The sequence below is a fragment of the Podarcis cretensis genome, assembly GCF_951804945.1.
Source record: "Podarcis cretensis genome assembly, chromosome: 1".
In the NCBI taxonomy this organism is placed as follows: domain Eukaryota; kingdom Metazoa; phylum Chordata; class Lepidosauria; order Squamata; family Lacertidae; genus Podarcis; species Podarcis cretensis.
In genome coordinates, this window is record NC_137170.1 from 28,408,912 (window position 1) to 28,424,482 (window position 15,571).

At 45.4% G+C, this 15,571-nt stretch overlaps 1 protein-coding gene across 1 annotated transcript in view; it reads left to right on the forward strand.

Moving 5' to 3' along the window:
* STON2 (stonin 2) overlaps positions 1-15,571 on the forward strand; it is a 66,695-nt gene that overhangs the window by 43,506 nt on the left and 7,618 nt on the right. Inside the window, exon 5 of the mRNA XM_079988709.1 lies at positions 11,722-13,590. Coding sequence (XP_079844835.1) covers positions 11,722-13,590 — 1,869 coding nt within the window. The remainder of the gene's footprint in view (positions 1-11,721; positions 13,591-15,571) is intronic.

The following is a 15,571-nucleotide window of genomic DNA, read 5'->3' on the forward strand; positions in this document are numbered from 1 at the left end:
GGCAAGGAAGGTTTATATAGAAGCAGGCAGACTCTGAGATAACCGGGTCCAAAGCTGCTTAGAGGCACATCCTAGGGCAGAGATGGGGAAACTATGGTCCTACAGGTGTTATACAGTGGTACCTCGGGTTACAGACGCTTCAGGTTACAGACTCTGCTAACCCAGAAATAGTACCTTGGGTTAAGAAGTTTGCTTCAGGATAAGAACAGAAATCACATGGCGGTGGCACGGTGCCAGCGGGAAGCCCCATTAGCTAAAGTGGTTCTTCAGGTTAAGAACAGTTTCAGGTTAAGAACGAACCTCCAGAACGAATTAAGTTCTTAACCCGAGGTATCACTGTACTCCCAATTCCCATTAGCCCCCCCACCCCCCGCACGGCAGAGATGATGGGAGAGGGAGTCCCACAACACTTGCAAGGCCACAGGTTCCCCATCTGTCCTAGGGGAACCTGCGTGTGTGTTTATGTACTGCCCCTGAAGCTTGAGGGCTACTGTGGGTTAGAAGTCAGGAGGGCAGGGGCTGGGATCAGTGGTTGATCAATAAAACTTCTGTTCTCAAACTGAATCACTATAATCTCCGAGAAATAGTCTGCTTCTGGATGAACTGTAGGAGCTGGCCACCAGCCCTGCATAACAACTGAGGAGGAAGCCCCTGGCATAAAGGTAAAGGTAAAGGTACCCCTGCCCGTACGGGCCAGTCTTGACAGACTCTGGGGTTGTGCGCCCATCTCACTTAAGAGGCCAGGGGCCAGCGCTGTCCGGAGACACTTCCGGGTCACGTGGCCAGCGTGACATCGCTGCTCTGGCGAGCCAGAGCTGCACACGGAAACACCGTTTACCTTCCCGCTGGTAAGCGGTCCCTATTTATCTACTTGCACCCGGAGGTGCTTTCGAACTGCTAGGTTGGCAGGCGCTGGGACCGAGCAGCGGGAGCGCACCCCGCCGCAGGGATTCGAACCGCCGACCTTTCGATCGGCAAGTCCTAGGCGCTGAGGCTTTAACCCACAGCGCCACCTGCGTCCCTAGCATACACATGCCCAATTCTGTGTTAAATGTGGGCTGGAGCCCAAAAGAAGATGCTGCTGGTGAAATGCCTGAAGCTACGATGGTGGGAAGCAATTCCAGTATGTTTGTTCTAAATGACGTTCCACCCATGTTACCTGGCACAGGCTCAAAGCAGTGCGAAAGCTTCCCAGAGCAGAAGCAGATGGTCTCTGAACAGGTCTTCTTTCCCACTGTAAAGAAGACTTGGAAGGTCAGTCCTGCCCTGAGTCAGTTTGTTAAAATTGCCAGACTGTGCCAGAATTTTGTCTATGCTACAGCTGTCATTGGTAAATCTGCTGGTGAGATGTTGTTTGGCTTTTGGACTGTGACCCAGGAAAGAAGAAGGGAACACAGTGTGACAGGGATGGTTGCTTTCCAGTGGAGAGAGAAGCAACCACGAGGACTTCTTTTTTGGGTAGAACCATTATGCTTTAGTGAGTATTAGCCTTAGGTGTGGTTCAGATCAGAGAAGAAGCTCATTACAGGGCTACCTGAGTATGTAGAACTACAAATGTGACTATATTGTAGACTCTGAAGAGTTGGAAGGGACCCAACGGTCATCTACTCCAACCCCCTATATCCAGTCCCAGAAAGAAAGAAAGAAAGAAAGAAAGAAAGAAAGAAAGACTGGGTAGAGAAGAGGTAAGGGTAGAGAAGCAGTGGAGAAATGCCCCAAATTGACCCCAAAGTAGCTTTTCAGGCATGGGCTGGTCCACCATCCCTCAGACCATGTGGTGAGCTGGACTACCGTATTTTTCGTCCCATAGGACGCTCCGTCCCATAGGACGCACCTAGTTTTTTTGGGGGGGGGAAATAAAGGAAAAATTTTTTTCCTTTATTTCCCCCCCAAAAGCAGGTCGGGGAAACCAAACCAGGTCGAGGGAGGGCGCTGCGCCTCCCTGAGCTTGTGGGGCTGGCCAATGTCTGCCTCAGGCAGCAGGCTGCTATCCGCAGTGTGGGGAGCCCTGCGGGGAACCCCTGCAGGGCCCCCCAGGCTGCGGATGTCTGCCCGGCGCGCAGGGCGCTCTGCTTCAGGGCGCCTTGCCTGCGGGCGGCAGGCTGCTATCCGCAGCGTGGGGAGCCCTGCGGAGAACTCCCACAGGGCTGCCCAGGCTGCGGATGTGCTCCCGAAGCGCCGGGCGCTCTGCTTTCAGGGCGCCCGACGCTCCGGGAAGCAGGCTGCTATCCGCAGCCTAGACAGCCCTGCCGGACCTCCTGCAGGGCTGCTCAGGCTGCGGATGTCTTCCTGAAGCCTGGAGAGCGAGAGGGGTCGGTGCACACCGACCCCTCTCGCTCTCCAAGCTTCAGCGAAAGCCTGCATTCGCCCCATAGGACGCACCCAGATTTCCCCTTCATTTTTGGAGGGGAAAAAGTGCGTCCTATGGGGCGAAAAATGCGGTATTTTTTTTTTGGGGGGGGATGAACAAATTCCTATGCCCCACAAATAACGCAGAGATGCATTTTAAATAAAAGCACACATTCTACTCATGTAAAAACACGCTGATTCCCGGACTGTCTGTGGGCTGGATTGAGAAGGCGATTGGTTGCCTATCCCTGTCATAGATGCAAATTTGAAATCTTCACATGGGGAAAAGCTGCTGGCGAAACAGTTTGGTGCAGGGAACTAGTAAACGAGAAAAGAGTCCAGTTCCTTCACGTTTCTGCTCTCAATCATTCCTTCCCAAGCAGCTTTTTCCAACCATGGGGTCAGGGCTCTATTGCACAGATATGTGGAGTCAAAGCACTTAATATCATTTTCCCCTACTACAACTGCATTTATGGAACATTTTCTGATTCTCTTCTGTGGTGTCTTCATTGTACTCTTTCTTCTTATAGACCCCATCAAACCCTAAGTAATTTCTCTGACATTTGGCTGTAAAGTTTTCATACATCAACACCATGCTTGTAAACACCACTGTTCTCATTATATGGAATAATGAGTTATATTTGTCCTGCTCTGGGTTATTATAGTGTGTAGCCGCTAGTTCAGCTACTTCTTAATTTATGGGCAATATAAAGCAAACAAAAATGAAATTGAATTATCTCTCTATCTGAACAAAATGTCCATGGTGATAGCTTTAAAGTTTATTACTGCAAGGAAGAATGGACATAATTTATGGCCATAAATTATATGCTAGTCTGTTCTGCCTAGCATTTTAAGATTGTTGTTCATATTCAAGGCAGCTGTGCCTAGCTCAGCTAGGCAGCAACCTTGCAATAACTTGACAAGTGGGAAATGATAAAAATGCTGCCTCCACTTATCTATATTAATCTCTTCTTCTTCTTCTTTGGCGATCACTCATAGCTGAGTAAGATTGTCTTCCATAAACATGGTTTTAACAAAGAGTCCGTAAGTGACTGTGGAGGCCAGTTCTGGATCCACACGTCCTTCCACAGTGGGGACATAGGTTTCCGGGCAGGAGTTGATCAAGGTGAGGGTTTGACAAACGTACCTTCCTCTTAGCAGAACAGAGCCTTACTGCGAAGACTGTTTAATCTCATACCCAGCAACTTGCACCAGTTGATGCAAGGATCGCCTAGGTTGCTAAAAGCTTGTGTAGAGGGGGAAAACACAACAAATTTTCTGTTTTGTGGTGACTTTTATACTTCAGCTCCTTGCATGGCAGTGATCCCTTTTGTTCTTGTGCCTGAGGCTTGTGAGCAGTTTGCCACATATCAGGACCATGGGTTTAAAATGTCAGGTTGACCACTGGCCAGAAAAAGCGTTGAACCATTCACACAAGAGGGACATGGAGTATTAGGCCATATATTGTATGGCCACCCTTTGCTCCTACTCTGTTACAGTGACTTTCCATAATAGAACTCAAATGGTTTCTTTTATAAGGAGGGTATTTGCTCCCTTTGAGTCTTTTAACTGATATTCCTCAACCACTTATCGCTCTGTCCTCTGTTGGTTTGCATATGTAGAAACATAGGAGGAAGATGCCTTATACCTAGTCAGTTCCTAGTTCTACACCAGGGATGTAAGAAGACTTTGTTTTCCATTCCACCCTGTTTCTTTGCATACAGTAGTGTTTCCATTCTGCTGCAGTTCATCCTCTGCCAAAAGGTACGTTATTCATCTTGCTGTCTACTGTGGCAAAATTGCATAACTTGCTATGTGAATTACATTGCCATTGTGTTATTCCACCCCATTCATGTCAATACAGAGGAAATACAGTGCAAAGCAGGGGGTGTCATAATCAAATGCATGTTGCTTGTGTACTGAAAGCAATAACAATGTTGCAGGCCAACCATATTTGCTTAAGGAGCGAGGAGCAGCCATTGGACACCACATCATTCCTCACAGTGCTTCTCCACCCCAGGAGTCAGCCAGCCATGCTGCTCTTGGCTTGACTGAGCTTTCCTCAGTCTTGTGTCTTCACCTACAAGGGGTGTGTGAGAGAGACAGAGACAGAGACTGCAATATTACATGAAAGGAATGTTGATATCCTGCCACATGCAGACAGGCCAGTGGCTGTTTGTCACAGGCAGCCAGACCACTGACCATCTGTTAGACAGACTCTTGGGCTGTGGTATTATTTAAGGGGATTTTTTGGTGGGGGTTGCCACTGAATCACAGAATCATAGAGTTGGAAGAGACCACAAGGGCCATCGAGTCCAACCCCCTGCCAAATCACTGTTATTTATATTTTTTATATCTTTATTTTAGATCTTTCTATGATTTATGTGGAAATTGTTTCAATTTGGTGGTGTATTTTTTGATCTTTTATATATTGTTTATGATGATTTCTGTTCTGTTTGTAATTATTCCCCCGCCCCCGCCCCGTGTTGTAAGTTGCCTTGAGCCTAGTTTTAACTATAGAAAAGCAACATGCAAATAAAATGGTGTATGTATTTACAAACAGTGCCGGATTTACTTATAAGCTAAAAAAGCTTAGGGCCCCACTCTCTAGGGGGGCCCCAAAAAAATTTAAAGGAAAAAAAACCTGGATCTACATTTCCAAAATATAAGATAAAAAACAAATAAAATAAAACCTACATACAGTTAGAGCTTAATAATTATTTCACTATTAATATACTTCTTAATTGTATTTCACTACAGTATTAACATACTTCTTAATTGTATTTCAGTTCAACAAATCCTTTGATAAAATACATATTTTGCTATGTGCTAATGGCTGTAGATGCCTATGAGGTCCGTAAATTACCATATAGCATATATTCAACCCCCAAAACAGTGACAATCTGTTGTTACAGAAAGCTTCAAAAGCGATACTATGTAAATTGTCTACTTCCTTCTCATCTTGTGCAGGCATTTTGTTTGTCATATTCAGCAGATAGAAGATACAGTTCTGCATTAACATTTGATCCTTAGGAAATACCCTGGGCACCAGAAGCAGGAAACCGGTGTTACTATTTTTGAGTTCAAGAGAAAACCAATGAGAACTGCTCTGGGCAATGTTGTGAAAGCATGTTTTGAAAATAGAAATGGCTGCTTTTTTTTCTCCTGTCGTGTGAAATCCTGAAGAAATTATAAGTCTATCCACATATATTATATTCTTAGATATGGCTAAATCCCAGCTTTGAGTGTCATTCACCATTTATGAAATTAACCTTGCTGTGGCTCCTGCAACCCGTATACCAACCAGTCGCCAAAAGTACTGATAAGGAACCCTCTCTTGCTTTGGAACTGCTGATTTTGGCTGATCTGGCAAACCTGCTATCAGTTTATCAGCAAAACAGGTGCAGCAAAGGCAAGTTTCTTTACAGCTTTTTCCTGTACAAAAGCTCGTATTGTCTCTGATCTCCTTGTAGTTGGCCTGCAGAAATCACCTGGCTAAGACTTGAACTGGAACTCCCTGTCTGTTATTTTAGCCACCAGAATGTCATAATAACAAAATAGTCACTGTGTAAACATATTGGAGTTGTACTGGGGAGCTGGGACTCAGCTATTTTAGTCAAAAAACAATGATTTGAATGTATTACTATAAACATGCAACACCAGATGGCGTCAGAGAGCAGACATTTTTTGTACGTGATTTTCCATAGGTTTCCCCTCCTTTTGTTACAACTATCTAATTTCTGACTTATTTATAGCATGTGTTTTTTCCTGCATGTAGATCCATCCCTGATAGAACAAATCAATCTTATATTGACCATACTTTCCTTGGTCCTATTTTAAAGCAAACATGTTCTGTGTTTTCAGAAGCAGAACAAGAGAGAGTTATGTCTGAACGTGCTGTGGCTTCCGTCCTTTAATACCTGGTGGATATCTTCTGTGTTGTGCTTTTTTCCTTTCCTTTCAAGACTTTGTACCTGCCATTCCACTACCTGAAAGTATGAACTCCAACCAGTGACTAGAAATAACAGATGAATCCTCCATATACAAACTCCATTTGCACCTTAAAGAGACATGTATGATGTGTTATCTCCCCTGTGCAGCTATCTGATATTAGCAGCCTGTTAATGGTCTTAATGGCAGCAATGAAACTCCTGTATGTAGCCATCTCAGATAGGAATATGTGAGGAGGCAGATATTAAGCTGTGTGCGGATATGAGCCAGGTCTGAGGTCCTAGCAGGCTGGTAGCTTGTCCTTTCAGCATGTTTGTGTCTGCTGAATGGAAGGAGACTTTGAATCTCAAGAGCTCAGTCAAGTGATGAATTGGGTTCTACCTTATGGAAGCTTCTGCCCCAATGAATCTGTTAGTCTTTTATATGCCACAAGATTCTTTTTGTCTCTTACTAGTGCACTAGTGCACTTAAGGCTGAATAAGATGGGTAAAGACTGGAACCTTGGGAGTAGGGGAGCTTTGGTCTCAATCCAGGTCAGGCCTCCCTCACCTGCTCTTCGTATTGTGGGGGGCATAGTCTCCCCTTCATTCAAGAGGAAACTTTTCTTTAACATATTAGCAGACACGTGGTGCCTGATGCTGTTTGGAACTACATCGGGAGACAAAGAGTTAAAGCCCCTATTCCCCACACACAAAAGGGTCCCAATCCAGGATGTTTCCTTATGTCATAAACGGCAAACGAAGACTCAGGGGCCAAATGTGTCCCTCCAGGGGGATCTGGCCAAGCCACACACCTCACCAGTCATGCTTTGAACCCCTCTAGATAATTTTTGTCTGGCTGGAATGTGTCCTTGAACTCTTGATAGTGCTTTTTATTTGTCTTTTACAAAGGTCAAAAATTACATTCATTGCTCTGTGCACTTTTTCCTCTGGCCCCACCAAACAAAAGTCATGTGGCCCCAGGAAGGAAGAAGGGAATTTGGTCCTTGGGATGAGAAATGTTCATCATCCTTGCCTTTATGCCCTTGTGGGTTCCTTGTAGCTCACACTGGGAAACAGAATACTGAACCAGGCAGACATTTGGTCTGATCTAGCAGTACTCTTATTGTGCAGCATCTGAGATCTTTCCCTGGTGCTTTGGGATTTAACTTGTAGCTGCATTCTAGCCTATGTGGCTTAAAGGTAACTGTGTGCTTTGACCGGGACAGGGAACATCCGACGGCATGTCCTGTTAAGAGTGTTGTGGGTATCAAGGAGTTAACACTCTGTGTTCAGTAGAATGTTGACTCAGCATCATGTGATGAGTCAGCATCAGGAAACCAAGATATGGGGAGTTGCCTAATTGGTCTGTAGCCAACTGGTATAAAAAGGTATGGTTGTCTGTCACACACACACACACACACACACACACACACACGCAGGGGCTTCTCCCCTGTGTATAATCCCACCTATGTATGCTGATTCCTGGATGTAAGAAGACTGCTTTATGATGACGCAAGACTGCAACTGGAATAGAGTGGCTGGGAAACCCAGCCAGATGGGTGGGGTATTATTTTATTATTATTATTATTATTATTAAGCACTACTTAAAATACGGCTTGGCTCCTGAGTGCTTCATGTGGGGGCATCCCTATATTGCAACATGTATCTGCTGTATAACGTGATGGGTGGCCTTGAGCAAAAGCGCTTTCTCTCAGCCTAATTTCTACCTCACCAGTTGTGGCGAGAATAAATTGCTTCCCTGAGCAGGGCAGGGCGCGTGCAACAATGGAACAGTCTTCCCATGGAGCCTTGGAATGCAAGACCAAATTCCAAAAATATTTCCCTGTCAAGCCAAATTACCTGAGCATGGAAAAAGAGCTAAAATATGGCACATCCCATATTCTCTCACGTTGTTGGATTTCCTCGGTCAGGGTGTATGTGTGTGGACCCAAAGGTTCCCTATGGTGGCTTACCTAAATTATTAAAATGTAATGTTAGGAGTTCCAGGGCCTCACTTACCCAATTGGACATTTACGTGGAACCTCAGGTCTGTATATGTTTGCACACGAGGCCCCTGCTTTTCCCTCTCTTGGCCCTGGAGATGGGAGGCATAAAAGACCTCCTGTGACAGCAGGTCGAAGGGCCACGAGTGCAGCTGGAGCTTTAGCTAACACAGTGAGGAAAGAGCTTGCAGAACCACCCAGGAGCCTTGTGTGAGGGCAGGCTACAAGTACGAACCAGCCGCAAATAGAATAAAGTGTCTGCACATGTTTTCAGCTTGCTACTTCAGTTATTAGTGCTAATCTTCACCCTGTATGAATAATAAAAAGCTTTGCTGCCCTCAAGTTCTGTGAATATTGAGTCGGAGGTCATTCAGACGCTAATTAAAATAGTTCTCTCAGCAGCACCATGTAGATAAAGAGGTTGGGGAACCAAGTTTTCTGCTAGCTCTGGGTTCTTTTATCAGTTTTCTTCAGCCCCTCCCCACCACCTTCCAAGTCAGGTTTCTACCCAAGCAGCCTATAGTATCGTTGAAAGCACTTCTGCTGGATGATGAGCTGCATTTACTGAAGTCCTTGTGTACTTAGGAAATGCACTCTTTTCCAAGCAAAGTGCTCTTCCCCACCCACACCGTGTTCTGTTCAAGGTCACAGATATAGTTGGCAAGGCTGCTATATTCTTCTTTTTGTTGTTGAAAAATACTACAAAGCTGTAGTACAGTGGTACCTCGGGTTAAGTACCGTATTTTTCGCCCCATAGGACGCACTTTTTCCCCTCCAAAAATGAAGGGGAAATGTGTGTGCTTCCTATGGGGCGAATGCAGGCTTTCGCTGAAGCCTGGAGAGCGAGAGGGGTCGGTGCGCACCGACCCCTCTCGCTCTCCAGGCTTCGCGCAGATCTCCGCAAGCCGTGGGAGCCCGCGCCGGGCTCCCGCTGCTTGCAGAGAGTTGCCTGCATGCCAAAGGCTGGGCGCGCTGGGCTCCCACGGCTTGCGGAGAGTTGCCTGTTCTGGGGGCTGGGGTCGGGGGAAGCTTGGGCTTCCCCCGTCCCAGCCCCGTGCCTGGGGGGGAAATAAAAATTTTCCCCTTTATTTCCCCCCCCCAAAAAAAAATTAGGTGCGCCTTATGGGACGGTGCGTCCTATAGGGCAAAAAATATGGTACTTAATTTGTTCCAGAGGTCTGTTCTTAACCTGAAATTGTTCTTAACCTAAAGCACCACTTTAGCTAATGGGGCCTCCTGCTGCTGTCGCGCCGCCGGAGCACGATTTCTGTTCTTATCCTGAAGCAAAGTTCTTAACCTGAGGTACTATTTCTGGGTTTGCGAAGTCTGTAACCTGAAGCATATGTAACCTGAAGCGTATGAAACCTGAGGTTCCACTATTCATTTCATGCCTTCAGTAGCTATTAGCTGTGGATTGGGGGCAGGTATTCTAAGAAAATAGTTCATGGGTTGGTTTGTTTTCTGTTTTTGTTTTGATTTACAGGACTTTAAAATCACAAATAGAGATTATTGAAAGCCCTCATCAGGGAAGACTCGAAGGATGATCTAGTGTCATGTTACAGTTGGTGCCCTCAGGCAGGTTGAGCATAGGCCCAGGTTCAAAATGTAATCTAGAGCTGAGGTCAAGCAACAGGTGAATACCAAAAGGAATTAGGCACCGTACAGCATAAGTTCAGGTCCAGGGAGCCAGAGACCTGTGTTATTTTTGGCAACTGGAAGGTTCAAAAGGCCTGATATCAAAATAGGCCTGATATCAAATCAAATCAAATCAAACCATTGGGTGTCCAATGCAGAGCACAAAAACTGGCAAAGCACAGAGAAGGAGTGTTCATTTGCAATATGGGCATTGCACTTTGATCTTCTGTTTCTCTCAACTTTTCATTGTACTCTCTGAGGACATTTCATACATGTGTGTAGGATCTTGCAAGCATGCTCCTGAGTAAGAGGAAGATGTGGAACATGGCATTTTAGGCTTTTTTAGCTATATAGACTGTGCAAATGCAACATAGTAGGCTTCTGTAAAAATCTCGCTGTGTACACTTTTGAGATCTACCAATTAATTGGTGTCATGGTGGTCGTGGGGTAAACGTTTTGCAGTTAGTGTATAATTTTGGAAGAGGTCTCTTAGGTTTGTCTGGCTTTATGGCACCACCTTCTGGACATACTGTTAAATTATTCTGGCTCAACAAGGCTGATAGTTCTGAAGGCGGCATGACAACAAGGGCCCTTATTCATGCATTACCTGGCAATATGTCTGCCATCTTCAAAAGTCAGAGCTGCGTGGCATATGCAAACAGTAATCATACGGCTTGCCTGGGCATATGAGATGAGATGCTTTTCACATAGGAACTAACCACACAATCCAGGTTCTCAGTGTGGTTTTCATAGTCATGGGGAGGAAAACCTGCATTATACCATTTAGGTTCCCAATTTCTTTAACCCTTCACTGACCATTTATAGAGATGTTTAACAGTGACATGTTTAGTAGTCAAGAGCAGATTTTATGATAGTTCGCATTTCATTTATTGAAATATATTTTATCTCAAATCTGTTTCATAAATTAATGGTGGAAGTTTGGCTTCCTCATCTGTTGTTATTCTCTCCTCCACAGAACATGACAAGCAGTCAAGGATTGTGCATAGGCTAGAGACAGATTTATGTGGTTGATGAAAGCACTTGTAAATGCAAATGAGCAAACAACAGTTTTATTATTATTTGTAAAAGCCTGTACAGTAGAATTACATTTTCTGGCTCCATGAATCTGACCAGTAGTTACAAACAAAATCTGAACAGAAAGCAGAATCAGAATGTCTAGCTCCATATGAGCTCTTGCGAAGGAGGTTGCTTATTTCTGTAAGTGGTTTCTCCCTTCTAAAGGAGACAAAAGCAGTTTGTCTCACATGCTGCCCCCCCCCTAAAAAACTTTCTATTGTACTTGCATTGTGTTTGTAATTATGGCATTCATTGGACTGTATGCAATATAATGCTAAAGTGAAGGTTCTGTTAGCACAGTGGCACATGCTCCCCCTGTGTGACCCCTAAATCTGCCCTCCACAACTCTCCAGAGTAGTAGTAGTAGTAGTAGTAATAATAATAATAATAATAATAATAATAATAATAATAAAAATTTTATTATTTATACCCCACACATTTGGCTGGGTTTCCCCAGCCACTCTGGGCAGCTTCCAGCAGAATATTAAAATACAATGATTCATCAAATATTAAAAGCTTCCCTAACAGGGCTCTTTAGTAAATTTAGAGATGGTGTGGGATGCACATGGGTGGAGGAGAGGAGGAAATACTATTATGCTAGTGATAATCCTTATGCTAGCACAGCTACTTAGTTGCATACCGCCCATTGTAGACATGATGAAATGTACTATGATGCCTAGAACTTGCATCCTAGGATTGACACTTCTTCTCATTTCTCCATATAGACAATTCCTCATCCCTTCTCGAAGATGAAGAGCTAGGCATGGAGGCCACCAGCTGGCAGCTGAATAGCACATCTGTAAACGGCCATAGTGAAACCCCAACAACAGCTCGTTTCCCCAGCTGGGTGACTTTTGATGACAATGAAGTCAGCTGCAATTCTCCATCCACTTTATCCCCCGTAAAAGCAGATTCCCCACCATTAGTAGCAACTGCAGCAGCAGCAGCAGCAGTCACAACAACACAGATCACAGATGTGAACTCTCTTACCCTCTCCTCATCCTTTAAGAAAAGGGAACGCCCCAGAAGTGCATTGGCTGACCTCCCTAAAATTCAGAAACTAGACCTTTCTTCAATAACCAGCTTGCCTTCATTTAGTGGGACACCCCCTTGGAGTGCTACTAACCCTTTCCTTGACGAATCCCTGAGGGATATTCAGCCTTCTCCTATCAACCCGTTCAGCTCTTTCTTTGAAGAACGGGACAGGCATTCTCAAACCTCTCCCATTTCTGGCAGAAACCAGAGAGACTCCCTCATTACCCTCCATCAGGAGCCTGATTGCATCAGCTTTAATGAGCCAAGTAAACACCTCAGGCACAGAGATGCTGTCGAGCAGCTCAAGCAACTCCAGATCGGGGACCCAGATCAGCTGAGCAGTCTTACTCTGCCCGACGATGACCCCACAGTGCCAACTGAGCTATACAGCACTGTGTCCTTTCTGGGGCCACCTCCGCGAAAAGATGGCTGGCCAATGATGCTGAGGATACCAGAAAAGAAGAACATCATGTCATCTAGACACTGGGGGCCGATTTACGTCAAGCTGACCGAGAGCCGGTACTTGCAGCTCTTTTACGAGAAGGGATTGGAAAAGCCTTTCAAGGAATTCAAGCTTGACATCAGCCATGAGATTTCAGAACCCAAACTCCAGAACTATGATGAGAATGGGAGGATACACAGTGTGAGGATAGATCGCATCACCTACAAGGAAAAGAGGAAGTACCAGCCAAAGCCTGCTGTCTCTCACATAGCGGAGAGGGAGCAGGTTATCAAGCTGGGTACCACCAGCTATGAAGACTTCCTCAGCTTCATCAGGGCGGTCCAGGATACACTAATGGATTTGCCTGCCTCGTCAACAGACCTGAGCACAGTGGGATTGAACTACCAAGAGGAGGAAATCACTGTGGATGTAAAGGACGAGTTCTATGGCACCTTGGCCAAAAGAGACAATAGGATTTTGCAGCACAATGTGTTGACCCGAGTGCACGTTCTCACTTTCCTTTCTGGCCTGGCGGAATGCAGGCTGGGTCTCAACGATGTCCTTGTCAAAGGGAACGAAATCGTCTCGCGGCAGGACATTATGCCCACTACCACCACCAAGTGGATTAAGCTGTACGATTGCCAGTTCCACTCCTGCGTGGAGGAGGAGGCATTCGCCAGTGCCCGCGTCATTCAGTTTAACCCCTTGGACGCCTGCAGGTTTGAACTGATGCGCTTCAGAAGCGTGTTTTCCGAGAAGACGCTGCCTTTCACCTTGAGGGTTGCAGCTAGCATCAACGGTGCCGAGGTGGAGCTCCAGAGCTGGCTGATGATGTCTCCGGGGTTCTCCTCCAACAGAGACCCTCTCACTCAGGTCCCCTGTGAAAATGTGATGGTCCGCTACCCAGTGCCACAGGAGTGGGTGAAAAACTTCCGCAGAGATAGTGTCCTCGGGGAAAAGTCTTTGAAAGCAAAGGTGAACAAAAGCGCCAGCTTTGGATCCACCAGTGTGTCCAGTTCTGAGCCAGTAATGAGAGTAACACTAGGAACTGCCAAATATGAGCATGCCTTTAATTCCATCGTGTGGAGGATAAATCGGCTGCCCGACAAAAACTCTGGTGGGTACTCGTGCTTCAACTGGGTAATAATACTGGGAAAAGTTGTATTTTGGGTGCTGGGTCATATTGGAGGAACGTGCAACATTAATGGATGAAACGGTGTTCTGTCAGAAGGTGCAAACAGAATGCCTGCATAAAGCGAAGTAATTACATTTTTTGAAGATATGAAAATTTGCAACAGTAATAGTAGTAATTAAACATAGCGGTACTTGATTGTATTGAACATCACTTCTCATGGTTCTTAATTGCCTCCCCTTTTTTCGTTTTGCTTTTCTTCCCACCATCCCCCCAAATCTGGCTCTGCTTACCCCAAGAGTTTGCAGGCGTCCCCTCAAAGAGCAACAACTCCCATCTCCCTTAAGGAACTGTAGTTCCCAGAATTCTTTGGGGGAAGCAAAGACTGTTAAAGTGGTCAAAGAGTGCTTTAAATATAAAATGTATAAGGTGATACAGGAAAAACTTTGTTGGAGAAGCGTATTTGAGAAACCTTTTCAAGAAAAACTTAGCAGCACATGCACAGGGTCTAGTTAAACTGCCCAGATACTTGTTTAGGTAAAAATATCGAAAATGAGAAGGCAGGATGGATGCCACTATCCTTCTCTTCTTTTCTCAGTATTTCGTTTTTCTCCTCATCCCGTTTACCATTCAAAGTCTAGTCTCCCTGTCCTCCAACTCCTTTCTTTCTCCCTGCTATCACAAGCTGTGGCAAAAAACAAAAACCCTATTATACGAAAATGTGAAATTATTTTTTTTAACATTTTATACCTAACATTTCAACATAAAAGCTTCAAGGCAACTTGGCAAGTGTGAAACATCCAGTGAGAAATTAATAAACTATATACTAGACACAGCAATAAAAACCAATTCAGCAGAGGTTAAAAAGACTAAAAGGAGAAACATCCAATAATCAAAATGACAATAAAAGCATTAAAAAAAAAAAAAACTCGATCAAAAGGAATTTGAACAACAGGTGTTAGAATCCAGGGACTGTATGTCCTGGACAAGGTAAGAATTGCATCGATGGCTGGTTTGTTTGCTTTTCTCTGCTTTGAAATGGGACTGGGGCGGGGCGAGAGGACAACAGACCAAAACTGACATTCTGCATATGTTGGGGAAGAAGGATTTCCTTACAACTTCCTATCTAGGAGGGCTAGAGACTTCAGAAAGAAAGAAAGAAAGAAAGAAAGAAAGAAAGAAAGAAAGAAAGCTCAGAGTCAGAGCTTGCCGGCATTGGCTCTGGCACCATTATGATTTGGCTGTGGTATACGTGTGTTAAGCCAAAAGGCATATGCCTAGCTTTTTGCAGAATCCTAACTTTGTGCACCCTTCATATCTGCTGCTGGGCTTCTTCCTATGCCTTGTTCTGACAGATTGTAAACCTCTCTGGGCTGAACCACTTTAGGCTGCGGGTAGAAGCTGACATGAATAAAACTCCTATATTCCAAAGCCTCCAAACACAGAGAGCTTGATGGGCAGGGGGGATGCTATAATAAACCCTTCTCCCTGACATCTGATTTAATTCAGGGGGCATTGTTTATTGGTAGAAGTCAGTCACGTGAGTCACCACCTGCAGTCTGTAGTGGTTCATCCCAGACACAGATTTACTACCTTACTAATGAGCAGAGCTACATCTTTCTTTGAGGGACGCAGGTGGCGCTGTGGGTTAAAGCCTCAGCGCCTAGGACTTGCCGATCGAAAGGTCGGCGGTTCGAATCCCTGCGGCGGGGTGCGCTCCCGCTGCTCGGTCCCAGCGCCTGCCAACCTAGCAGTTCGAAAGCACCTCTGGGTGCAAGTAGATAAATAGGGACCGCTTACCGGCGGGAAGGTAAACGGCGTTTCCGTGTGCGGCTCTGGCTCGCCAGAGCAGCGATGTCACGCTGGCCACGTGACCAGGAAGTGTCTCCGGACAGCGCTGGCCCCTGGCCTCTTAAGTGAGATGGGCGCACAACCCCAGAGTCTGTCAAGACTGGCCCGTACGGGC